A 26,441-nucleotide genomic window follows, 5' to 3' on the forward strand; every position below is an offset into this window, starting at 1 on the left:
CTTGCAATACAAACCTTCTCATCTGTTCGGTCCACCAGAGGAGAAGTCTCTGAGCTGGGGAAGCAGAACCAAACTGCATGGTGGAGGCAAGTCACCTTTGACAGAGGGGAAGACACCACCAGGGCCTCCAGCCCACGGGAAGAATAAAATGCCACTCCTAAGTTCCCCTGAGCAGAGTTTGCAAACAGCTGGCCACTCATGAGCCCCCTACCGATCCTATCCAGTCCTTCCAAGATCCTACTGCAGACTCTTCCAGAAAAATAGAAGTAGGAACTGGAAGTACAGGGACCAAGCTCCAAAAAGATCCTGGTCTGTGTGTGCTGCAGAAAATGTTTTACCATCTTCTTCAATTAAGTTGATAGAATGGAGCTGGGCCAGATTCCACCTGGAGTGGGCCCACCAACTTCTTCCAGGAGAAGCCTTGTTTGTCTGGGCTAAGGAGTGGGCTCAGCATGGGAAGAGAGAGAGGGCATGGGCTATGGCGCCGACCAGAGCAGCCCAGGGCAAGTGGGACCAAAGCCAAGGAGAATCTGTCTTTTAAGGCTCTGTGCTCATTTGTTTAATTCAGTAAATATTACAGAGTCAACTGCCATGATCCAAGCTCTGTGTAAGTCCTAGGAATGGGGGTGGGACAATATCCCGCCCGCCAATCCCGGCACCTGCATTTGAGGGATGGAGGCAAAATAATACAGAAACAAATAATTATTCGTGGTGAGGCAGAGAAGGCGAAAAGAAAGGCATGGTGCTAGAGGATCTGTCAGAAGGTGGCTAGAGAATGAGGAAAAAATGGGTACCTAGGGGGACAAAGGGATGAGGAGTGGCCAGTCACGCCAGCAGCAAGGACAGGTGTTTCAGGCAGGGAGAAAGGTAAGAGCCACAAAGACAGCAGCAGTGGCGACCACTTCCCCACTACACCGCTGCCAGGCAGCATGCTTGGGCCCTCGCCCCATACCTAGTGTCACGCAAGCATCGGCGGCAGAGCCCAGAGTGAGGGCAGCCTCCCCTGGCGCTGTTTGGGTAACTCGGGGGACGAAGGGGTCTGTGCATAGAGTCAAAGCGCCCTGTGTCCAGTGGTAGCTTCCGTCCCAGTCCTCTGCTCTAGCCAGGACAGCAGGTGCTCCTTTCTTAACTAAAGGGACCTTTGCTCTGTGTCTGCCAGAGTTGGCCAGACTACTAACCTTCAGACACTGCCCTCTCCAGCCAGTTGTCTGCTTCCAATCAACCCGGTGACTTGGTGTGTTCCTTCCATAATGACCAAAGGCCCCCAGAGGAAAAGAGTGTACACAGTGATACACATCATGTGTCTGACAGCCGGGGCACACGTCTCACAGGCAGATGCACTGGCACTTGTGAGTGACAGGAGGGGAGGGAGGGACATGGCTCAAGGTCACTGCCAGCCCCAGCAGGGGCTGTCCCACGGGCAATGGTGGCCCATACACACTCCTGCCATAAAGAAGCCTGCTCCTACTGCTGCTCCTGAGGGCAGCTTCTCAGTAACGGGGGAGGGCAAACAAGAATCAACTCGACAGACAGAGTCGAGTCATTTTGTTAACAAGAACTCAGATTAGATTACTCTGTGATTACATGGTTCCGCGGTGTGATAAATTGGTTAATAACAGGATTCCCAATGTAGCGGCTTAATGGGAATTCAATAATTACAGGTACCCAGAATTGTACTGTTAGCCTAGGAAACGCCAGCACCCGCCTGCCAATCTAATAACTCAAAACCTACCTGGAACTGTTGCGGTGGTTATGATCTGGAAAGCACGCTTCCAGGATTAACCAAGCACCTGATAAAATTACCCTTTGGTACCTACCCTACCGTGGTGGCTACCACAATGTCTCACAAACTTGACTGCAAGGTCCTTGGTTCTCCTCGTTAAGGGTCCAAGCAGAAGAATTCCTCCATAGGCATCTTTATCACTGCTAGCTCTTGCTCCCATTACAGGGTGAGTGATCAACAGATAATAAGGCTTAAGTAATATGTGAACTGCATCTTATAGTTTAGTATAAAGTTTTTCACTGATTTTTCTTAGCGGGGAGTGGGGGTCGGAAATCCTCACCATAATTCAGGGAGATCATCAGGCCAGTCATTATTATACCCCTTGAAGTTAGGGACCCTGAACGTTAAGAAAGGGGCAGGGACTTGTCAGAGCCCCCACAGCCCCCCAGAGAAACAAGAAGAAAGGCAGCGTGGGTCCTTGTCCCTCCCACCGCACCGCGTAACTGTGCTCGTGGTTCATACATGCAGGTTTCCACCGTCTGCAACTCCCCTGCAGGGGAACTGTGCCTGCGTGATCACGTGTTCTCGATTAGCAAGGCACGAGTTCACGAGGTTTTCATTCTGCCTCCTATAAACTGCAGCATAACTCAAAAAGGCCCTTTGAAATGAAGGGGAAAAAAAATAATTCTTGTTTTGGGAGCAGGGGTTAACTAGCCATAAACTTCTCTGACAATATTTTTAATTTTTCCAGTACTATTATAGTCTTCGATGATAAGAAAAATGGAACAGTGGATTTCAGACATAAAATGGTCCATTAGATGGGTCTTGAACTTGTTTTTAAAACTCCGGATAATACAGCTTTGCTGTTTTGTCTTTCCAAAATGTCAAAATTTGGCTAGGATTAATGGTTCTCTAAATCAATAGGATTTCATGTTTATAAATGGTTTACGGTTCTACTAGATATAAAATGTTATGAGCTCATGTATTATCATCACTGCTGAGCCTTTACTGAAATCTACTGACATTTAGTCGGCATCCAGACCAGACATGGAAGGAACACAGGGCGGAATTCTCTGGAGGCCTGGTGTGATGCAGCGCTCATGTTCAAATAACCAGGGAATGGGGGTGGTAAGAAGGGAGGCAAGGCTCATCACTACAGGGACCATCACAGAAAGTGTCATTGGACCAGGGTGTTCCATCCCAAAGGCCAAGGGGACCCTCTAGAAGTTAGGGGATCCAACAATGGGCCACGAAGAACAGGAAGGACACCAGGCAAGCTGCAGTATTCTATGGAGAAATTTCATAAGAAAAAAATTGCCTTGAATCCTGCCATTCTAACACAAACATCATCACTACTGCTGAAGGTCCTTCCACATGGCTACATGTCTGCACACTTTGGCTTCAGCAATGTCATTACGATGTTTGGTTATTTTCACCAAACACTGTGTTCTTGCTTAAAAACCTGTCTCTGATCACAACTGAGTGATGTTCAATGGCACTGACTCTATAAACACGCTAATCTCCCTGAGGTTGGATATCGTGGCTCTTACCATTTTGGTAGGCAATGAGATTTCATAAGAACATAACCCAAGGTCATGTCATGCCACAACCGTCTGAGGTGAGATCCGTGGATTTCTCTGATCTTGTGAAAAGGTGCACGGGCACAGGGCTTTCCCACCCCTGCTCTATCTGTGTCTGGACGGCCCCTGAACACTCATACTTTTGGTTACCTGTTTATTCTGTGAAGCACGTGTGTGCAGTCTACGGACAAGCAAAAGGGCTATTCGGATGTCATCTTTTTCATTACAACAAACACATTATATACTCTGACACCAACTGAATACATTAAATAAAACTTCAAAGGCTCTCCACGAAAGCCAAGTAAGTTATTCTCAAAGAAAATGAACCTATCTGAGATGGTTCACAGTGACACAGAGCTCAAACAGATCAGAGCTGACTACTTACAACTGAGCCATAAAATTTCATAATAAACACAATGCATACGATCATCACCCTGGTAGGATGTTGCCACATTTTGCAGTCACTAAGAGGGATCTTTATATATGAAAGATCAAGCACTAAATTCTCCCCTCTCTCTTCTTCCCAGTGTGGAGCTGGACTTTAAGCAGCAAGAAGACAAGCTCCAGCCAGTTCTGAAGAAACTCCATCCTTTTGAGGAGACTCAGGTTGCACCTTCGCCTTACTCTCAGGAGCCCTACTCCGCTACTCCCAAGCAAAAATCCAAACCCGAATCTAAAAAGCACGGAAGATGGAAACTCTGGTTTCTTTAAAACTCATGGCGTGTGGAGTCTAAAGGCCGTCTTTAAAACCCACTGGAGTTAAGTAAATCCTTTTCCAAAATGAACAGGATCGAGTGAGCCATGGCTGGCTCGGGCGCCTCCCACTTCCCACCCTGCTTACCAAAAAGGCCTTTGTACCAACAGATAATGACCTTCAGAAGCAAGGTAGTAAAGGTCACACCTTGCCAGCTGTTCTTTGCAGTTCACGGATGTGGGATGTAAACTCTGAAATGAAGCTTATATAGTCAAAGATGATAAGTAAAAAAAAAAAATTCTATGCCCCCACCCCACCCCCCAGATCGGCAAGTGTTACGTTATCAGCTCACGAGAGGGTGGGCTGTCACTCTGTACACAGCTAAAACTCATAATTATTTTCAAGCCTTTTTTTTTTTTAAATAATGAGAAGAAAAAGCAAGCCTTATGTTTGCAAAGGACTTCATTTTTATGTTTAATTTTGCAAATAAGCAGGGGGCGAGTGCAATTTTCAGCACATCAAATTCTGGAGAAAGCACAATTTTTTCAAGTGGTCGGAGACCATAAATAATCTCTAAAATGTGACTATATGTATATTTGCCTTCATGTGCTGTAGCGCTAAGCCAAGTGACCACATCTCAGTGTCACATTGACACCTCAAACAGCATTCTCTTCATCTCCAGACCTGCGACATGTTTACTGCTCATTTTCCAAATGGCCAGCAGCCAGGAGTCCCCCAAAGTCAGGACATGCCTTTAATCACTGCAAGTTGACAGGGTCAGAGCTATTGGACACTAAGCTTTCTTAGATCTCATTTTTAATCTTTTGGTACCCAAAGGCCAAATGATAAATTCTGGCAAGAATTTGAAAACACACATAGAGATACACAATGGTTAATACAGTCACCAATAAATCACAGGTGTTCTCTGCCACCGGAAAGTGTTTCTGTGGATCAATCTTTGAGACACGGTTCATCACGAAAAGCACGACCGGACGTTTGATACAACCTGTTCTGCTCTGAAACAACTGTGGAAGACCCGACCATCTCAAAGAGAAACCGCGTGTTTAGTTTAGCTGCTACCAACAAACAAACTTAACGTCACCTACATTTAACGTATTAGTAAGTTGTACTCAATGACATACCTAGGGGAAAGCTGTGAATCAAACGTTTTTAGGTATTTTTTAAATAAACAGTGACACTTAGAGTTCTTTTGATTACACATTGCAATATAAATCTTAGTTCCTTTATTTTTCCACTCATTCTTTTGCACCTTTGCAAGTATCTTTTTATAGAAATCAAAAGCCCCTCATCTACAAATGACTTGGTCTATCAACTTTCTGCTTTACATTATAAGAGATAGGGAATTTTATTTTGCCTTTTTTTTGTATGACTTAAATTTTGAATAGTTTGTGAACATACCAGGAAATGCAGTCTTCACGTTTCTGTCCAGAAGTCTCACATCTAATCTAGTGCTGACATGCACATCTCATTGATTAGATGCCAAAAACAAAGTGGCTGCCCTTGGTAAAAGGATCTCTACCTGCATTTTTCACATTGGAGCTATTTCTTGCCATGTGTTTTCCTCCTGACTCAACAGCAAATCTATTTTAGTTCTAAGTGTTTTGATTCTACGAGGACCTGGTGATCAGCAGTCAGACCTGGACTTGATAAAAATGAAGAGTGTATCATGTAAGCATCCTTTGGGGGTTACTCACACTATACTGCAGATGTATGCTTTAATTAAAAGAAAAACACACATCTTTTGTGGAAACACTACATGAGGATAGAAATCCTTGAATATTAGTTAAACAGAATTGAGAAATATTTTTGTGCGAGGAAAAGGCTAGACACGTTGATCCTGTACCTTGAAGGAAGTGCAATTGTTTCATGTAGACAAAAATTCAAAAAAAATGTGTTTCATGTATTTTATACTGTTTTTAACTGAAGTTATAAAACTGTTTGCAACAAGTTATATCCCCTTGTGTTTTAAGAATCCCGACTATCTCAGTGAATTGAAATAAGGGTGTTAGCAGCTTTCCAATTAGTGCTATAAATCTGTCTCAACAAGAGGGCATCCTAGTAAACTGACATCACTGTTTGAAAGCAGTCTAGACCAAAAAAATAAATAAAATTTTCAGAGTCAAAATGAAAACTGAAGATAACCTAATCCCTATTTAAAAATAAGAGTATCTTCAGAATAGAAAAAAAAATATTTTCAAAATCATTTCATAGTTTAATTGCAATGTGTCACTAACAGATGCCGATTCTTCTCTTAGAAAGATTTAAGTAAAAAACTTTGATACAAAACCGAGGTAAAAAGTACAGTGTTCCCTCATATGTAGATGTACACATGGCATTACGTATAGAGATTAAATTATGATACTTGTCACTAAGTTCTTTATTAATTTTTAAATAAAAAATCAAAGGTAATGTTTTGTGTGGCTCTTAAACTCATTTCATGGTCTCGAGAATTTGGGAATCAGTAGAAGTAATCTCAGAAAAGAATAATAAAGGAGGATGTTGGGGCTTAAAAGAGCTTTCTCCAATCTTCAAGATGATGGTCAGGCAGCTGCAGGCTCACCAGGCCTGGCGGGAGGGGGCAGGGCTGGAATTACCAGACCATGGATCCTGACAGAGGCTTCAGCCACCAGGAGGACAGGGAGACTTTTTAAGGGCACAAAGTACCATAGCGGCTCACAGCAGGATCTGGCTAACTCCGTGCAATTTTTAAAGAACCTCAGAGAGACAAGGGAACTCATCAGTGTACCCATGCCAAATCTTGTAATGGCCCCATGGAGACAGCTTCTCTCTAAATCAGCCACTAAGCAGGCTCCCAGCCCCAGGGGATGGGCCATCTCCTTCTTCTTCTTTGAGGGGAGGTGGGGAGTGTGGGTAAAAGACCTACACCCCAGTTGGGCTGAGCACCCACTCTTTGGCAAAGACCAGCTCAATACTCATGCCCTCTCCCAAAACAGGGGTCTGCCTGGAAGCCAGAGGACGTCACCACCCCCTTTCCTGCTGTCTGCACTAATAGGATGGTAGGACCAGTGAAGCTGAGACAGAGGCTCTGCTGCCCTCATACACTCACCAGGGAAAGGAAAGAAGGGATGGGTGTTAGTAACCTGCGTGCAGGGTAGGGAGGAAGACCCCGTGCTCCAGCCTGAAGCATCTGGGAAATAATAATTCTCCAGGTCTCATTCTATACTCACTCTGAACCACCTACTGGTGCTGCCTCAGAGGTCTCCCCTTACTAACTAGATACAGGAAGGGGCATCCTGCCTCGTGCATACTTTCCAAGTGACTGGTTGCGACTGGCATACAAGGAGAGGTCCCAGGGCCTCTGCATCTGCTCCTTGGATCCCAGGTCCTCCCCCAACCCCCATGGAGTGTAAATGGGGAGGGAATCAAGGTGTGGGAAAACCTTTCTAATCCGCAAAGGGTGTAGGATGTGGGCAGGGTTGGCGAGGTGTCCCTGGCTGGGGAGACCTGGGGTGGGGCTTACATGCGGTCAGAATTCTGGAAGCTCAGGAGCACCACGCTGCCTCCAGCCTCAGACAGTAACCAAGAGCTGCCTGAAAAAGCCATTCTCCCTGCGCGGGGGATCGTAGGCACAGCAGAGCTGAGGTACACAATCCTGGATTACAACTCAGACGACACAGCATCAAATCAAAGTGCCTGCTTTGTGCCTTTTGTAGAAGAGAGGAGATGAAACCAACAAGAACCGGGTTGTGAGCGTGTCCATTCCACGCCATCTGGAACAGCACGGCGCATGGATGAAGCCACCGCGAGTGGACTGGCCCTCGGGAGCGTTTTTATCAGCAAGTAAAATTTGACTTGATTACTAAGCAAGGCGGTTTCATTGGCGCAGTGTCACCTAAAGATCACAGCAGCTGCTTTCCGTACTGATATATCTCCTTTTATCTAGAAAAACTCTATCACTGGCACATTTGGCATGAGATAAGTGTGCGGCCAATTTATTTACTGGAGGAGCTATAGGATTCAGAAAGTGCATTCCATTTTGTGAATTGGTATTAACTAATCATGCTGTGGTGTGCAGCATACATTTTGGCAGATGAGAAGGTCCTATGAAAGCAGCACATTGCCTTTTAAGTAGCTCGATAATTAACTTAAGATACCTTTGTGGTTTAGTATGAATATGCAAGAACTGCACACATATTTTACTCAGGCATGATGTGGTGTTTCTTTCCTCTGCAGTAAATCCACAGTCAGTGACCAACCTTGAAAAGGGTTGGTGTTGCTGTACCGATACCAAATAAAAATGAACATATATAAAGCCATCACAGCTCACACACGCATGCCTGTTAGGCTATGCTTTCCTACAAGCCACAAGTCTTCTAGGCAGATTTATTAGCAAACATACCATTAGAGACACTTTTTATGATACTCATAGAGAAGACGCAGACACCGTCCATTTGAAACTTTTATAATGTATTAATTTCTTTTGCAAATGGAAGATTAAGGATAGAATTTTTTTTAAAGCATATTCATACCTCAACTCCATTAGAATAAACATCACAAAAATGAATGTTCATTACAGCTTTGGGAAAATAACTGGTCAGCAGTCTTGGTAAAACGGGCTCTCGATACTGGGAGGCCAGTTCTATTACACTCTTTTCCAGGTGAAGAAACGTGTCAGGTTCTTATAAATTACGAAGGCTCAAAGAAAGCACTGGGTTCTCACTAAGAGCATCTGTCCCACCAGTGATGCTGCTCTCACGATGAAACGCACCCCCGGCCCATGAATGTCCCCCACAGCTGGTGCTCAGAGTGGAGACAGAGTAACTTCCGTCACATGGGTGTAGTGAATCAGGAGATGTGCTGGTCACAAGAGCAAGGAGACAGTCCAGGCACCATCTTCCCCTTTCCTAAGCCCTCCTGGTGAATTTTCCAAAGGGAACCTTTCCTTAGAAAAGGCCCACATTTTCATTTTAGTGAATGAGCAATTGCCAGTCTTCTGGTGGGTATTCAGGCCATAGAAAAATCTTTAAAAGGCCTTATCACTCGATTACATTTTTAAAGGACCCGTTAACAGAATGTGAATCTCATCACTTGGGAGAAGCAGCAGCACCTAATATCACAGGAGAAGGCACATCCCTGTGGATTACTCATGTGGTCTTCTCTCAACCCAGCTTTGTAAACAGTTGCTTTATTCCAGCAAAGACACATGCATGGGGGGGAGGGGCAGGGGGTCACCCACCAGAAGGCAGGTCATGCCATCTGTACACAAGACAAGACCAGCTAACCCAGAACGACTCCGAACCGGCTCAGAACCATTTTCCATAACAAAGAACTTGAAAATTTCCAAAAGAGAAGAGAAACATAGATTCTGAAAACGGACAATATAAAACTAAGCATTTCACTCAATTATTCCTGAGTACTACATCACAATGGAATGAAGATAAAATGGCATCTCAACGCTGTGGCAAGGTTACCACGAGGCTTCTGGGTTAGGGCCTGTTTCAGGCATTCACAAGATCTATGATTCTATACTTGCCAGATGCAATTTTATTTGTTAAAAAAGTATGACACTTAGGATTATGGCACATTTTTATCCTATGCATGAGATGCATTTCAATAGCTCATTTCACACAGAATGCTGAAAGGTATAAAATGAACTAAAACAAACAATATACAATCAACTGTACAGTGTTTAGGAAATACCACAGATACAGATAAAAGAAAAGGCTTGGGGCGCCTGGGTGGCTCAGTTGGTTAAGCATCTGCCTTCAGCTCAGGTCATGATCTCAGGGTCCTGGATGGAGCCCTGCATCGGGCTCCCTGCTCAGCAGGGAGTCTGCTTCTCCCTCTCCCGCTGCCTGCCGCTCCCCTGCTCGTGCTCTCTCAAATAAAGAAATTAATTAAATATTACAAAAAAGACAAGGCTCACACTGTACATCACAGCTTCTCCAATGACATGGTAAGTCCCTCATTTCTCAATTCCGTACATAAATAGATAGGAAAACTGTCAGCCCACAAGAGCATTCCCAACTAATAACATTCCGATGGAAGGAGAGGCCACATTCCGGATATGATTGTTGACAAAATCGTGGAATAGATCATTACATGAAGCATAACTATTCAACATTTTTTAATCACTTTAATTTTTAAAGCCATTTCCAGTGATTACTCAGAATCCTTAAGCTGATTCATAGTTACACAATTCCCATTCCATTTATGCAACAACGAGCAGCAAGCACAGAGGGACTGTAATCTCTGTGCTGCACTGCGCTATCACCGCTTACCCGGGGCGGGTCTGTAGACCATTCTCCACTCTTCTTCTACTCTAGAAGGTCCACTGATTGAGTTTGTTCTCCACCTTGTCAGAGACATTTTTTCCCCAGATCTTCCTCTAATCTAAATTCACAGAGCAACAACAGTGACATTAAGAAGCTAAGGCATAAATCTACATCTGAGCAAATCGGAAAGGCAAGGTTAGCACACCAAGCAGAGCAGCATTTCCGTCTTCCCACTCTGTGGACATCACAAGGGCTCCTTGATGACTTAAAGATTCTTCTAGGTAATTCATTTTAAAAGGTAATCGTCCTTCATAAAAACATCTTGATGCTGTTGTTGTTGCTCACTGAGTAATTACAGCTTATTCAGAATCTTTTTTTTTTTTTCTTTTGAGATTCTTTCCATGACAGCCTCGTCGGTTGTACAAAAGGAATCTCTGAACTCCTTTTATAGATTTTGAAGATGTTGGAACTGGGAGCAATCAGCTTAGGACCTAAATCCCCTTCCACTTCTAGAGACTTCTGTAGGACAAAGTCGGGATGGTGGGAAATGGGCCTGGACATGCTCTGTATCCCCATTCCCACACAGTGCCTTGAACCCCTGCTGACTGCTGGGTAAGACTGAGTGTGGGTCATCACTGTCACACACCCTCTTCTTAGAACATGGGCTCTTCCTCAGGAACTCCTAAGGGTTCCTCCAAGTCCATCAGGAAAGGGGCACCTAATCCTCCCTTCTATCTCCAGGAGATCCCAGCGTGTGGCCCATAGAGATCATGGAAAGGTCTTAAATTGAAAGCTGCTTACCTACTTCTCTGGACAGCTGCCTCCCTAGTTAGGGATGGTAGGGATGAAAACCTAGAAGCAATTCACAGTCCCCTTTGGTACCTCCTGAACACCACTGAGATCAGTAGCATGAGTATCAGTATTACAAAAAAGTCTAGGAGAACCAGCTGTGGCACCAAACCAAGGCACCAAATCATAGCTTCCATGCCAGTGCTGAGATCTAGAACCACATCTTACGCCTCTGCAGGACATCTTCTGCAATTGCAAATGCATGGTAAAGTTGAGAATTAAACAAGAATCTTCTCACTCATTGCACAGTGGCCACACAGAAATATGTACTTGGTAACGTGCTGCCATCATGATTACCACTATGGGCATCACGCCTGAGAGGAGAACTTTCCCAAAGGCATCTGGGGACCACATGGTCTGAGAGAAGACACCCCACTCCACACGCTCTGGTCTACCTTCTTCTAGAACACCTTACAATCTCTCCACATTCCAAGCACCATCCAAAATTGTATGAGTTCCTCCTTGTCCTCCTCAACCCAGTTTCCCAGCAGGGGATGACCCAAGTCAACACTATGTTAGGGTTAGACTTCTAACCCTAGAACTATCTCCTCAGTTCACCACACACTGGAACCACACAGTTCCCCACACTGGACACTGCATTACCAGTGCCCATCACTAACTCCCTAAAACCCAACAATGCCATCATTTCACCCCCACCTCCGTACTCCAGCCCATTCCAATAGGGGTCATCTTAAGAGGATGGCACCAAACCTGATTCAACTTCAAGCCACACATCATCCATCCCACCTCAGAGTCCCACAGCATTTCACAACATGAGAGTGGTCCAAGGACACCCAGGTAACACCACAAGAAGTCAGGAACACCAGCCCCTAGGGGTGATCCTGGAGATACCTCACATCTTACTCCATGGGGCCCAGTCTCCACCCACCTGTACAAAGGTGTTAAGATTACAGAAAAGCACATGATAAGGTAGACAAATCCACTATGGCAGAAAAATGGAAAAGTCCACTGCAAATAAAGCCAACTTACAAGGAAAATATCTTATTTCCTAATTCATACATGTGATCGTCCAAACCTAAGTGAGACATACCTTAAAAAGGAAAAATCTGAACATAACACATGCTGAAACTCTGAAGTATAAAGTAGGCTGTTTTACTGGATGGGAAAATAGTAAGGCAGCCACTGTCCCACTTCTGTGCTACCCATCTGTGATTTCACCTAAAACCGCATCCTTTACTGAGGCCAGCCACAAAAACCAAACAGTTCCAGTGCTACCTATGTTCCTGCCCTGCTGCCTGAACAGACACATGTGTCACCTTCCTCGTCCCCTTCCCAGGATATGTAGGGAGAACTGTGGTCCCACAAGGAGGACCAGTGTAGCTAGTCTAGTTACCAGTGAAAACTCTTTAACTGGATGGTTTGTTCCTGGATTTGAAAAAAAAAAAATCTTTCTGGAAATGCCATCAACCAAACTTAGTGACATGGTAACGTACACTAGAAATGAAAAGAATTAAGAGGGATCTATGTGTGCATCTTTTGTCGAAAAAAACCGAACTTAAGAATAATGGTAGGGAGGGAGAGTTGGAAAACTCTGGGGGGTGGAGAAGAGCCTTATAATACAAAACTTGAAAAACTGTCTAAATTATTATTACAACGTTCTTGGAAAAAAAGAAATCACAAATGTCATTGCAAGCCTCAGTCATATCTGTAGAAAGGAAACATGAACTATATATCAGAGTAGACAGTAAAATAGCTGGGTTGGAGCACCTCAATTACTTTTTAAGGTCCTTCATAAAATTTTATTAACGGCATCTTAAATGTAAATACGTAGAACTAAACTGCCAGAAGAATAAAAGACTGAGAAGAAAATACATATCCTTTGCTAAAAGTAAATTATGAGTAAACTAGAATCAAATGTTTCTGTCTCCAAAATGTTCGTTTGCTGACACTTCAACTTTGATACTTGCTTCTAGAATCGTGGGGAAAAAATCAGCATATATTTTATATACCAGATTGTAAATAAATGCACATTAGCTGCATGCTACAAAGTAGTAAAATAAGTTTACTGTCAAAAGGCAGTTGGAAAGGGACCAGGTGGATTTTCAAGCATCAGACTAAGTGACATGCCTGAGAAAGATGCTGTCAGCCACATTCACACACCCAAGCGTACGTCACTGAGCACTTACAATGAGTTCGGAATCCCGCCCCATGGAAATGACGGTTCGGTTCACTGTCCGGAGAAGTTTCTCCATGATTATCTGGACATGCCTCTGAGTTGGCCCCTGGAGGAAGACACATCAGTGAAAACCAACACCTAAGACAATCATTAACATGCAAGCCCTGGTGGTTGTCACTGAATCCATTTACCCTGTAAAAAGTAAATCAATTATAACCCTTAACGAGATGAAGAATGGCCCTTGTCAAAGGCAAAAGCCTTCACAAAGAAAACACAAGGCATCTTATTAATTATAGTCCATTAATGATAATTTGTTATGTAATCACAGTAATTTAATTTAAGCAAACCTTAAAAATAAAACAAATTTGTTTAAACAATATAATGTTTATGATCCCTGATTAGCCCACCAATTAGTTTCCTAGAGACACTTGTCCATTTGTAAATGGAAAGCAGGCAGAGAGCAACCGTAGATTGTTCTGCATTTCAAGTCTGAATAACCTGGGGAATAATCGCTGGGAATACAATATATTTTTTTCAGGACAAATTCACAGCGCCACAGATTTTTCCAGCAGTAAAAACTTGCTCTTTTATTTTGAATGTGATGGGATTCTTGATTCTTCTTCATGAACTTGGAACTTGTTCAATATGTTCTCTAGATGCTCACACACTGGCCCGGGCAGGCACCACCTCCACCACGAGGATGGGCCCTACCACCACTTCACTCCCAAACTTCACCCCTTCATAGAAAGGGAAAGCCCTGCCATGGGGCCACGCGGACCGGCTGTTGGATTAAGGCTTCTAACACCTTTCAAAGGCAACTCCCCTGGAAGAGCCGATGCACCCAGCCACCTTTGCTAGGAAGTGATTTAATACAATCTCTTTCTTTGATGGTACTAACCAGGCTCTGAGAGACTGTGCCCATGCGGGAAGGAAGTGGGAAGGACAGGCATGGGCGTGTTGACTGGGAAGGTATCCAGAGACCATGCAGGGCAGAGCAAAGAGTAAGTCCTATTGACCTTAAAAACCTGGCCCATGTGTTTTCTGCTGGAGGTACAGGTAGATGGACAAGGATCTGTACGCCGTTCCAGACACACCTGGAGAATCAGTGAGTTCACGCATGTTTGCACATGTGCACAAGTGTGGACAAATGTGTATGAGGGGCATATGGGGATGGGAAGCCATAAGGTCAGATGTTCCATATGCACTTATAACAACTTCTGATTAAGAAAAAAGGTTAATGGACTCAACATAAAATTTACAATACAAAAGGAAATACCATTTAAAAGGAAAAAAAAGGGGCAGCCCCGGTGGCTCAGCGGTTTAGCGCCGCCTTCAGCCCAGGGTGTGATCCTGGAGACCTGGGATCGAGTCCCACATCAGGCTCCCTGCATGGAGCCTGCTTCTCCCTCTGCCTGTGTCTCTGCTTCTCTCTCTCTCTGTGTATTCTCATGAATAAATAAATAAAATCTTTAAAAGAAAAATTCATGTGACTTTAAAAAAAAATAAAATTAAATTAAATTAAATTAAAATAAATAAAATAAAATAAAATAAAAAAATAAAATAAAATAAAATAAAATAAAATAAAATAAAATAAAATAAAATGAAAAAAAAGGGGTGCCTGCGTGGTTCAGTCACTGAGCATCTGCTTTTGGACAGACTGTGATACCAGGGTCCTAGAATCAAATTCCCCATCAGGCTCCTCGAAGGAAGCCTGCTTCTCCCTCTTCCTATGTCTCTGCCTCTCTCTCTGTGTCTCTTATGAATAAATTTAAAAAATATTTTTTAAAAGAGGAAAAGAAAAAGAAAAAGAAAAAAAAAAAAACTAGGTAAAAAAGCACAGAGGGAAATTGCCTGTGGGGAGAGGAACGTGGGAAAAGAGGAAGAGCCATTTTTCTCAAAACTCAGAAATACGAAAAACTTAAAACAAACAAAAAAACTGTGCATATTTTACTTTATATTAAAATAAGAATTGAGAGCACCTGGGTGGTTCAGTCAGTTAAGAGTCTGCTTTCAGCTCAGATCATGATCTCAGAGACCTGGGATCGAGTCCTGCATCTGGCTCTGCACTCAGCAGGGAGTCAATCTACTTCTCCCTCCCCCTCTGCTGCTCCCCACGCCACTCTTATGTGCATGCTTGCTTGCTCTCTCTCTCTCTCAAGCTCGCTCACACTCGAATAAATAAAATTTTTAAAAAATAAAGTAAAATAAGCATTGACAATAAAAATAAAGTAAAATAAGCATTGACAATAAAGAATGTAGATAATTAGCCTCCATTTGTTTACTTTTAATTCTGGTCATCAAAGTGATTTTTCTGACCTTAAGGACCAAAATCTGTCCCAGGGAGGCATTCACTTGAGAAGGCACAGGAAAAACTTACAGATTTTTAACTTGGAAGAATAGACATTTTAGTATTAGAATGATACTTTATACATAAATAAAAAACAGTTTAAGGGTACCACTCAGCAGAGAGAGAGAGAGGCGCTAACCTTTAAAATTAAGATCATTCCTTTTGAATCCAATGCACCTCTGTGCAGTGAGGCGGGGGCTCTTGTGGATCATAAGGGGACCACCACCACCCCCCGCCGGGCCCGCAGAGGCAGCCTGAGCAAACACAGCCCTCACTCACCACATCCTTCCTGTACAGAACCTCCAGGATGTTGCTGAGCAGCTGGCAACAGGCCTCCAGGTCTTCCTGTCTCTCTAGATGGTACTTGAGCTGATCCGTCATCATGGGAAGCAGGATCTCTCTGCAGTCTGCAGGGGACATGGGGCTGCCAGTCAGCAGGAGACCCACCAAGACACAACTCTACTTGCTAGAAGCTTGTGTTCTTAGCACGTTACCTTGTTTTCAAGCATGTTACATTTACTTTCCTCCAAATGTGAAACTGACAGCTGGAGGGGGTCAGAAGGCTGGATGTGCGGAAATCACTTATCCTGCTCTGTGAATTCGTTATACACAAGCACACATCTAGGTGTGTTTCTCCTTGCAAATACAATATACAATGATAATCCACAGACATGCATCAGCACGCTGCACACAGAGTATGCACGTAGATATAAACACAAATGTACATGTTGGGGGCTTTTGACTAGTTTTGTGTGCTGAATTATAAATTCGATTTATAGCTTTAAAAGAAACACTAGTTATAACAAAAAGTATTTTAATTGCAGCTACTCTTGTTTTTCCACAGGAGGACCAAAGCATGGCTTCCTTCTATTTCCATATGCCTAGTAAAGGTTTCTGAGCTCAAGCCAAGTCATAACCAACTCAATTCCCCACTTGCACGGCCATTGTGAACAGCTCATGTTAGCTCTCCGATTGCTCATCCTTAATGTGCCATGTGCTCATGGACACATGGCATTAGCTACCCACAGGTTTGCGGTACAACGTACTCCTACAAGGTTAAGTAACAAAGACCTGGGCCTAGTTAGATGCTCAGGACAAGGTACTTGCTCTTATGACGTAACACAAATCCAAGTGAGGAGCCACAGCCTCTCTGGCTTCTCAGACCCCTATCCTAATTACTGCACAGGCGTGTAAAGGAGGGAGCCGTGGTGAACAAGCACTGAGCCAGGAGAGGAGAGTCAGGAAGGCCTCCTTCACCTGCTAGCAAGAGGAATCACAATTTTGCACATGGGGCAGGCAGTGAAAGAATGGAAAATCTGTACACAAAATCAGGCAGGCAGGAACCTATGGCACATTCGAGAGGCACACGCACTGCTGCAGGGGGTGGGGGCAAGGCGAGGGGCAGGATAAAAGGCAATACAGGCATTTGGATACCAGCATGAACATGGTGGCTGAGGTTGTAGGAAGCTGAGAAATCAGACATGCTGATGGGGAAGAGATGTGATCAGACTGAAAAGGCTAGAGACCCTCTGGGATGGTGCATGGGGATGGCAGTGGGGACAGGAGGCAGAGAAACCAGTTAGCTCCAGTGATCGTCCAGGTGAGAAAAAGCAAAGGCCTGACTTCATGTGCAATGGTGAGTTTGAAAGAGGCCTTGAACAGGCAATACCAGAGGCAGGTGGATGGACATGGCGCTTGAGGCTGGAAGGTGGCAGAAAAGGGAGAATCAAACCCAATGCCCAGCATCCTAAGAGCCAAGGAGCCATGTGATGCTACCCACAGAAAGGAAATGAGAAAAACAAGTGTATTTTAAACAGGAGGAGAAAAGGATCCGGATTGTTTTGGACACGATGAGTTTTGAGTTGTTGGCTGGACGCCCAAGTAGCCCCCTCTACTAGGCAAATGGAAGAAGGGTTCTACACATTATTTCTGGCTTAGAAAAACAGATTAAAGAATCATCAGCCTCAAGGCAGTAATGAAAGCCAAAAGGACCATCAAAAGGAATGTGAAAAATAAGAAGAAAGCTTGTGACCATCAGAATGTAGGTACTAGAACAGGAGATGCATGGGACAGAAAGGTGGAGGGATCAGGGATGTGGAGGCAGAGACAAGTGACGTTACCCAAATAAGGGAGGACAGTGGACAACATGGCCAAACATGGCAGCGAGAATGGATGAAACAGAACAGGTTTGGGATGTGGTAGTTAGAGGCACACAGGCTCCATGAGGCGGCTTCCAGGAGTGGCTGAGTGAGCAGGGGTGAAAAATGGATATAAGGGACATAGACGTAGCCCCCGGGAGCATGGCCGTGTAACGGGGCGGGGGTGGGGACTGGAGTGTAAGGACCAAAGAACTACCAGGTTTTTGTTTGTTTTTTAGATAGGAGCAGAGAAAAGAATGTTCAGAAAATTAAAGAGCAATAAGGAAACAAACACAAAGGAGACTAAAGACAAAAATGCAATTACTAATGGTCTCTTCCAGTTGGGAAATCCCATTTGACTCCAGTATCATCCTCCCTCTAACATGAACTATCTGTTCTTACCACCATAGTTCTGCTGGCAAAACCGGCCCAGCCACCACTGCTCCCTTTAAAATGCAGAGCACGAGAGAGAAGACGGCAGAGCTCTGAAACATTAGATATACTTAGCTTGTTTTTAGATTTTACATTTTAGGGCTTACGTTAATGACACATAAAAGCATGTTTTGCACTAATGTTTCCTGAATTTTTTTTAATGTAGGAAAAAATGGAGCATGCAACATTGAAATGGTTCTTGCAGGCATGCTGATACCCACTTAGTTAGAAGACTTCCCCAAGGACCACACAGTAATAAAGGTCCAGGACTGCAGGTGGGAGCCACAAGGATGCTGAAATAGCACAAACCCTTCTGTTCCACCTACTTCCAGGGAACCACATATGGGAAGCTCATACCAAGGCTTTTTCAAACCCCTTTTGACTTATCCTCTGAAAAAGACTAATAGCAATTCCATTTTTCCAGAAAGTTTTGTTCAGTGATTCAATGATTTTACTTCTGACAATTAGAATAGCCAATATTTAATGCATGAGGTGCTGACATGCTGTGCATCTTCTGGATGGAGGCCAGGCTCACCTTATGGCTTAATATCAGGAATTAACAGTGGTCAGGGAGGGAGACACAGAACACATGAAGAGGTCCTATCCTATGGATATCATGGCCCTCCATGTCTGTGTTTATGGATGTCAAGTGCCCTCATGTGATTCCCTTACCTACTCAGCCAACCCTCCCTGTGATGCCAATGGATGAAGTCAGATTCCCATGGAGAGCATCTCCCCAAATACCACATCCCCATAAACTCACAAGGGAAGTGCTCCAAAGAGCCGAGACCTGCCGTCGGTGTAGGAGCATGAAGAACCAAAACATTCCAAGGGAAATGCCACAAGAAAATTACCCATGGCAGCGAAGCCAGCCTGAAAATGCATCAGTTCCAAATGCTGACCCACCAAACACATGAATCCTACAAGCACCCCAAGCCCAGTGTCTTTTCTACAGAAACCCAATGCTCACAAATGACATTTGCCCTCAGTAGCTCTTGACATGCTAACCTGAACCACAAGACCACATCCAGCATAAAGACTACACAGCAACCTCCTAGAATCCAACAGGCTGGGAAGATCTCCTGGCAATCCTGTTCGGGTCCAATCATGCCTGCGTCCATCCTCACAGCCTTTGGCAGGACATCTCCAGGATGACGGTCTTCAATCCCTTCTGCTGAAACACATCACCCAGCTTGACAACCCTCACCTGGAGGGCAAGCCTGTTCACTGGGTCACCCCTGCTCACTGGGTCATCCCTATCACTGCCACCATCTTGGAGGTAGGTCAGATTTCCAAGACATCTAGATCAGAGGGAGAAGTTGGGGCTATGAAGCCCTGGACCCTAACAATACGATAAAGGAAAACAAATGTCGCTGGGCAAAACAAGCATAAGAGGAACCCAACAGAGGTAGAAGGCCAGTCCGGGTTGGGAGGAGGAGTGTGTCTGTGAACAGTCTTAGAAAATCAGAGGAACACAGTTCTGGACTCAGAGATAGCAGACATGTCCCTCCAGACTCTGGGACCCAGATGCCCTGGCCAAAATCGATCTCTTGCCACCCCATTTATCTGTCATCCTGGACAGGCAGTTGTTGACTTCACCGTTCCCAGAGGTAATTGAGTGTGTTAGTGTCATTTGTCAGAATTACTCCAGGGTGAAGAAGTGACAGCTGCCCTGTTCATCTTCGGCAGGAGATGCTGTCAGCCATCTTCAGCTACCTGGCGGGAACGCCCACCTTCTCCCCAAACCAGGGGTCCGTGTGTTAGCTGCACTTGTTTGTTATCCAGCTTCTCTTGATAAGAAATGACAAAACTTTTTGGAAACTTCATTACCATTTTGTCACACAGAAAGACATTTCATTGCCTTAGCTCCCCCCAAGAACACAAAAATACGTCCTGATGGACCCGCAACCTCAAGTTGGACGTTTCCGGTATCCAGGAGAACCGTAGCTCATCTATCCTTCGTCACCCTCCCCACCCAAGGCTGGTAACGGTAAAGTGGGGAATGGGGAGTAGCACACTTCCTTGGAAGGAGGATAGAAGGAGTCAATGCTGGCAGAAGGACTTTATGAAAGCAGCCCGACACTCCAATGTAAAGGACCACCACCTCCCAGCCCCAGAGCAGAGCTCCAGAGACAGGCTGCCAAGGTGCCTAGGCTTTCCTCAGACCTCGCTGACCTCACCAGGCATCTCATGCAGGCTCCCAAGAACAGAGGGTCACAGGGCAGCAGCACGCTTCAGAAACACGGCCCCAGGTCCCAGGAAGAAAGGCAATGCTCCAGAGACCTTGAGAGGCCAGGAGGACCAAAGCTGGAGGCAAAGCAATCAGCACATCTTGTTGGTGACCTGTGATCTGCAGGCCCCAACATGGCCCTGAGACAGATCTGCACGCAGAAGGGCCCCAGATGCCTGGTGCATGGACCACCATCCATGATGACTGGTTCTACGGTCCTTGCTGGGATGCAATCTCCATGAGAGCAGAGGTCTTGCTCCCATTCAAGGAGAGGAGCTCCCACATGTAAACTAAGACCTGACTGTGTGTGCATGTGAGCTCCTCCTAGCAGGACAGCTGTCATACATAGGACTTGTTCGTGGTCTATAAACCACAGCACGTGGCTCCTGTGTGGTGGTAAGGAGGGACCTGGTCCAAGCCACCCTGTCCTGTCCTAGGAAGACATCAGAGGGAAGACAGCATCATAACAAGTTCTCTCTCCCTTTTCACAGGACAGTGTCCAAAGCAGTTGGACAGGAGTGTGCAGGGATGCACGCGCACATGCAGACTCATATACAAGAGCTGGTGTGGGTCACGTGCAATTCCAGGTGCACAGTATGGAGTGACAGATGTGCAGCGGGAAGCCAGTCTGCCTCCCAGTGCTGCCCAAGCTGTTTAACCGCCCCCGCCAGGGCACAAGTGACACAAGTTCCCCAACGTCATCTCTCAAAGACCGTCACTTACTCCACATTTCAGTGACTTCCAACTTCTTCAAGAAGTCATGGAGCACAAGGTCTAGTGACACCCAGGTCTCTCAAATTTTACCATCAAGTAGAAACAAAAAACGTAGAGCACAGAAGAAAGTATACCACACACACTCGCACCACAAACACACACGACTCACTACACAGCTCACCATACACATCACATACATACACTACACAACACATACTTACACACTACATGCACACACACCAAACACACATTCATACCTGCAATGCAGAATTTTAAAGCATCAAATGCCATCTCTGGCAGCTGAGAAAGAAGAATCTCCTGTCATATTCTGAATGTCCCAGCTCAATGTCCTGAATACCCTTCGCCATGAACAGAGTGCCATTTCTCTACCATGATCGACGCCAATAGTCCAATTAAGAATTAAGTTCATGACAGATGGCCTGGGAAACCGAAAATCCCCCCCCCCAAAACAAACAAACAAATAAACCTTTGCATTTTTAACAGAAAACTCATTTTAAATAAACTAGCCCCACATAACCACTTGGAAAATAGCTACAATAAATATCTGACTGAAGCCTAGGAACCTGGGTCAATCTTCAATCTTGAGAAAGATTTTACTCTCACGATGGTTCAGTTTACCCACCACATTAGGAAATGATGAAATCCACCCTGCTTACAATTTTCTTTGGATCTTGGGCAAGTTACCTATACTCTATAAGCCTTTATCTGCCAAATGGGGCTGTGTCTTTACCTTTGAGTTTCCCTGCAAGAATCAGATGATATAATTTGTGCATTCAATAAATGGGAGCTGCCAATAACAGTAATAGAAATAATATCATTATACAAAGTCAGCTTTTTCAACAGAGGTACATAAAGAGGAATGCCTCAGAGCTGCACTGCCCAACAGGGCAGCCAGTGAACACTTGAAGTAGAGCTGGTACCACTGAGGAACAGAATTTTCAAATTCAGTTAATTTTTAAGACATTAAAACATAAAAGTAAAAAAAAATTATACTTGCTTACTGGAAACACTGTAATGGAACAATTCAGGTATGCAAACTTACTTTTCAGTGGTAAATTTTATTAAATGTTCAAAATCCAGATTAAGTATGTATGATAAAAATTTAGATGTGCTGTTGGGTGTCAAAAATACACTGGATTTCAGAGACCCAGTATGGAAAAAAAAAAAATGAATGGAAACCATGTCATTAGTAATATTTAGATTGAAGTTGTGTTGAGATATTTTAGATAAATCATTAAAATTAATTTCAGCAATTGCTTTGTCCTTTGTTTTTAATGTAGTCTCTAGAAAATTATAAAGTGTGCCTGTGGCTTACACTGTATTTGTGTTGGACAGCATGGTCTCAAAGTACACTAGGAAACAGATGTTAAAGACCTCCTGTGTGGTTTCTCATTTTAATGAACTGGTGTTCAGCCCTGGAAGGAGAATCAAGGCCACAGCAGATCTCTCCTATCAGATCTCTCTTCACATGGATGTGACCACCAGGCTTGTGAGCGCCGGGTTAGTGTGAGTCGAGGCAGAGACAGGACCCACAGGGAAGCCAGAACAGTTGTGCAAGGGAAGCTTGCACAGTTCTCCTGATTTTTCCCATTGTATGAGGGAAATGCAGGCAGCCCGGCACAGGCAGCCAGGAAGGGGCAGGCAGCCCAGGGGATCCAGATTCACACAAATGAGCTATGGGGATCAGAGGTCCCAGCCACCCTTCCACAAGCCCCTCTCCCAGTGTGATCCACTATGATTACAGACAGCAATAATTCGACATCTGTTCATGCTCAGCTGTGCAGGCTGAAGCCATGATGATTAATGCCCTGGTAATGGGCACAAAGTAAAAAATATTAATCTTTATAAAAGGTATTCAACAGGCATCATCAGCTTATAAATGTCCAAATAGAATATCCGTCTATAACCCCATTACAGCTCTACATTAAGGCAAGATGCAAATACGAGAATGAATTTGTCCATTTAAAACATTCGTTTTATGAACACTGAGTAATGTGCTGCTTAATTTTTAGTTTGGTCACATTAAACAAATGATCCATAAAGTGCATTTAATAACCTTGAGCCTGTTACAAAGAACTGAGATCCAGATTAACATTTTTAATGAGAATTAAACAGTAGGAGCTATATAAATGGGGGATGCTTGTTACTCATTTGTTATAGACACTCATCTTATTTTTCAACTATCTAAGAACTCTGTACCCACATGATTCAATTTGTTCGAATGATTTTCTCCCTCAAGTCTTCAAACAACAGAAATGCAGGAAATGTAGTCAGCACTGTAAGGGATCACAGGAGCCATGTACTTATGTCCAGATTGACAGATGGGGTACCAGGGATGTATGGGGATTGCGCCACTAAGCACCCAAGCCAGAATTAGGTGCCTGATTCTGAAGCCAGCACTCCTTAAAATAAATGACCCATGCATGCGACTACATGTGGTTCAGGTATCTTTACATGTCAAATGCAGATTACATTTTTCCAAGTATCATTTAAATGCAACAAGTCATACTCACTGGTAGTACCAGGAGAATCAATTCATATTGAGTAACCCTAAGTATGTCACTTTTCCTTTTTGATTTTCTTCTCCATTTTCTCTTTGTGAAATGAAGTAAAAACAACTGCCCTGCACCATGTTTCTATTTCTATTACCTGGTAACACCTTCATAAGTATTTTGGTCAGAAACTCCTCAGTGCCACTCAGCTGAGTGCTGAAATGATCAGAAATGAGATAATATGCATGTCAGCTTTGAGGTATGCAATGCCATAGAATTTTAATTGATAAGATGACATTGAAATTTAAAGAATCCATGGACACCTGGGTTGTGCAGTTGGCTGAGCGTCCAATTCTTGGTTTTGGCACAGGTCATCATCTTAGGGTTGTGGGAGCAAGCCCCACGCTGGGCTCTACACTCACGAAGCCTGCTTGGGATGCTCTTTCTACCTCTCTCTCTGCCCCTCTTGCACATGCTGTCTCTATTATCTCTCTCAAATAAATAAAACCTTAAAAAAAAGAAATTAAAAGAACCTTGGAAATTGGAAGGACACGACAGGATATATACTGTATGGCAATGTGAAAAGAAGCTGATCAAAGATATCTTCTAGATGAAGCCACTGGACCTAGTAAAATAGGTGTCATCTTTTTGGAAGAAGGGATGGGACAGCAAATATGTTGTATCCCCCAGTCTTGAAATGTTTAATAATTAAGTTAAACACTCATTAGTATTGTAGTAATAAAGACTTTTTCAGGGGATCCCTGGGTGGCTCAGTGGTTTAGCGCCTGCCTTTGGCCCAGGGCGTGATCCTGGAGACCCGGGATCGAGTCCCGCATTGGGCTCCCAGCGTGGAGCGTGCTTCTCCCTCTGCCTGTGTCTCTGCCTCTCTCTCTCTCTCTCTAGGTCTATCACGAATAAATAAATAAAATATTTTTTAAAAAAAGAATTTTTCAGAAGAAAGAAATGAAAGAACCATCAACAGGGAAGAATCACAAATGAGTCTCATTTACAAGCAGATGAAAAAATTAAGGAGTCAAGCAAAATCCTGGGGAAGTCTATGTGGGAACAGCCAGTCAGGCCAGAAATGAAGTGCATTAAGGAGGTGGTTTGGTAAGTTCGGAAAGAATGCTACAGGTCTCCAAGTCCTTGGCCAGAATCTTACCACGTGGAGGATGAGAAAACAAAAAGACAATATACAGGGCTTGGGTGTGGTATGCATTTTTTTAACCAGGAGGGTGAAGGTAGACAAAAAAGTAGGTCTTGGTCAATGTAGTCCAGCAAATACAGTGTTTTTTTTTACTATGGATGTCTGCTGCAATCACTTGATGTAACTGCCATCTGTCACTCAATACATTCCTAAAACCTAAAACCTCTATAGCTCATTCTAGCCTTGCTTATTTAAAAATATACAGGACCATACTGAAATCTGAGGATTGCTGCATCAAGGATTACTATGCTCTGTCAAACTTATATCTTATTCACTTTATGGAAAAGACTAGAGTTGCTTAGCATCATAGCTATGTTTGTTGTACCTAAGTGGGGGTTCTCGGCTTTCTACTGATTAAGATTTTCATCAATGTTTTTTCATGGTGGTAGATTCTTTGTAAATAAATTGGCTTCCAAGATTGAATTGACCAGCTAAGATTTTTTAAAAACCCACAAAAAATAACAACAAAAAGCCTACAAATTCCTGACTCCCCTGACAATAAAATGTATATGTTAAAAACAATGTAAAAACTATATGGTCCAGTCCACTCCATCTTGAGGGATGGTCGATGCACTCAGGAAACGGTTTATACAACAGGAAAAAAAAAAAAAAAAAAAGGAGTCTTCAAGGAGAATCTGAAAGAAGACAGACTGACCTGGTGCTCCTCCAACTGTCCCAGGCAAGTAACATATCATGGAGGTACAGAGCTTATCTCATAGGGCTTGGAAGGAATCATGAACTGGGGAGACTTACCTGCAGTCCTCGTGCCCTGTGTGAGCATGACTAGATACAGGGCAATCGAGGCAGCCTCTTCTAAAGCTGCTCTTCTTGCTCCCAACATTAAGCAATAGGGATAGGAGCCCACCCAGAGGTGGGTACAGAACAAGGGATCAACAGACTATGATAAAGGTAGGACCAACTACACCCTGAGGAACTACTGGCACTACCAATGTGATCACACTTAAGAGTCCACACACACACAACAAAAAAAAAAGTATGAAAACACCATGAGCATAACACTACATTTTTGCTTATTTTTGCCTAGTCTGTTTACATTTGTTTTAGTTTATTCATATATTTGTATTTTATCTTGTTCCATATGGCATTTGAAGTGAATTCAGTATTCAGAATGTATTACTCATAGAGTGGGGTGTGAAATAGTTTTAAGAACAGAGTGGGGTGATGGATTTCTAACAAGACAGCTCCTTAATCAGCACCACAGTGGTGGACAGCACCCTGCCCGGGATTCTCCTCGCTGATTGGTAGGACTTGCTGTTTAACCCCTGGGCCCTTATCTGGAAATTAAGAGAATTATGCTTTTCCAATTATATATTTTTAAGCTGATGGCTCTGAAGCTTCTCAGAGGAATCAAATGTGCTAACCAAGAGTCCTGAGCACATGACAGGTGCTTACCAAATTATAATGGAATGGAAATGGATATAATTGAGAAACTGAAATTGAGTTCACTCTCCTAGACTCAGTAAGCCCTCTCTGAAAGGCTGCATTCTTTTAACAAATACTCTTTTCAAACACTCATATAATGAATGATATAGAGTGATATACAGAATGAGGTATGAAAAAGGTACAGTACTTTACAGATAAAGATTAAAATTTTCTCAA

The 26,441-nt window shown here is 43.8% G+C and overlaps 2 protein-coding genes across 7 annotated transcripts in view; one reads left to right on the plus strand and one right to left on the minus strand.

The window, feature by feature from the left end:
* INSYN2A (inhibitory synaptic factor 2A) overlaps positions 1 to 6,427 on the plus strand; it is a 58,568-nt gene extending 52,141 nt beyond the window's left edge. For all 5 annotated transcript variants that reach the window (XM_072804889.1, XM_072804888.1, XM_072804892.1 and 2 more), the window contains one exon: positions 3,831 to 6,427. In XM_072804889.1, the coding sequence (XP_072660990.1) occupies positions 3,831 to 4,014 (184 nt within the window). In that variant the 3' untranslated portion in view covers positions 4,015 to 6,427. The remainder of the gene's footprint in view (positions 1 to 3,830) is intronic.
* The window catches only part of DOCK1 (dedicator of cytokinesis 1), a 493,838-nt gene that overhangs the window by 289,018 nt on the left and 178,379 nt on the right, over positions 1 to 26,441 (minus strand). For both annotated transcript variants that reach the window (XM_072804887.1, XM_072804886.1), the window contains exons 26-27: positions 15,867 to 15,994; positions 13,251 to 13,346 (exon numbers count right to left, since the gene is read on the minus strand). In XM_072804887.1, coding sequence (XP_072660988.1) covers positions 13,251 to 13,346; positions 15,867 to 15,994 — 224 coding nt within the window. The remainder of the gene's footprint in view (positions 1 to 13,250; positions 13,347 to 15,866; positions 15,995 to 26,441) is intronic.

Source organism: Canis lupus, chromosome 29 (genome assembly GCF_048164855.1).
Source record: "Canis lupus baileyi chromosome 29, mCanLup2.hap1, whole genome shotgun sequence".
In the NCBI taxonomy this organism is placed as follows: domain Eukaryota; kingdom Metazoa; phylum Chordata; class Mammalia; order Carnivora; family Canidae; genus Canis; species Canis lupus.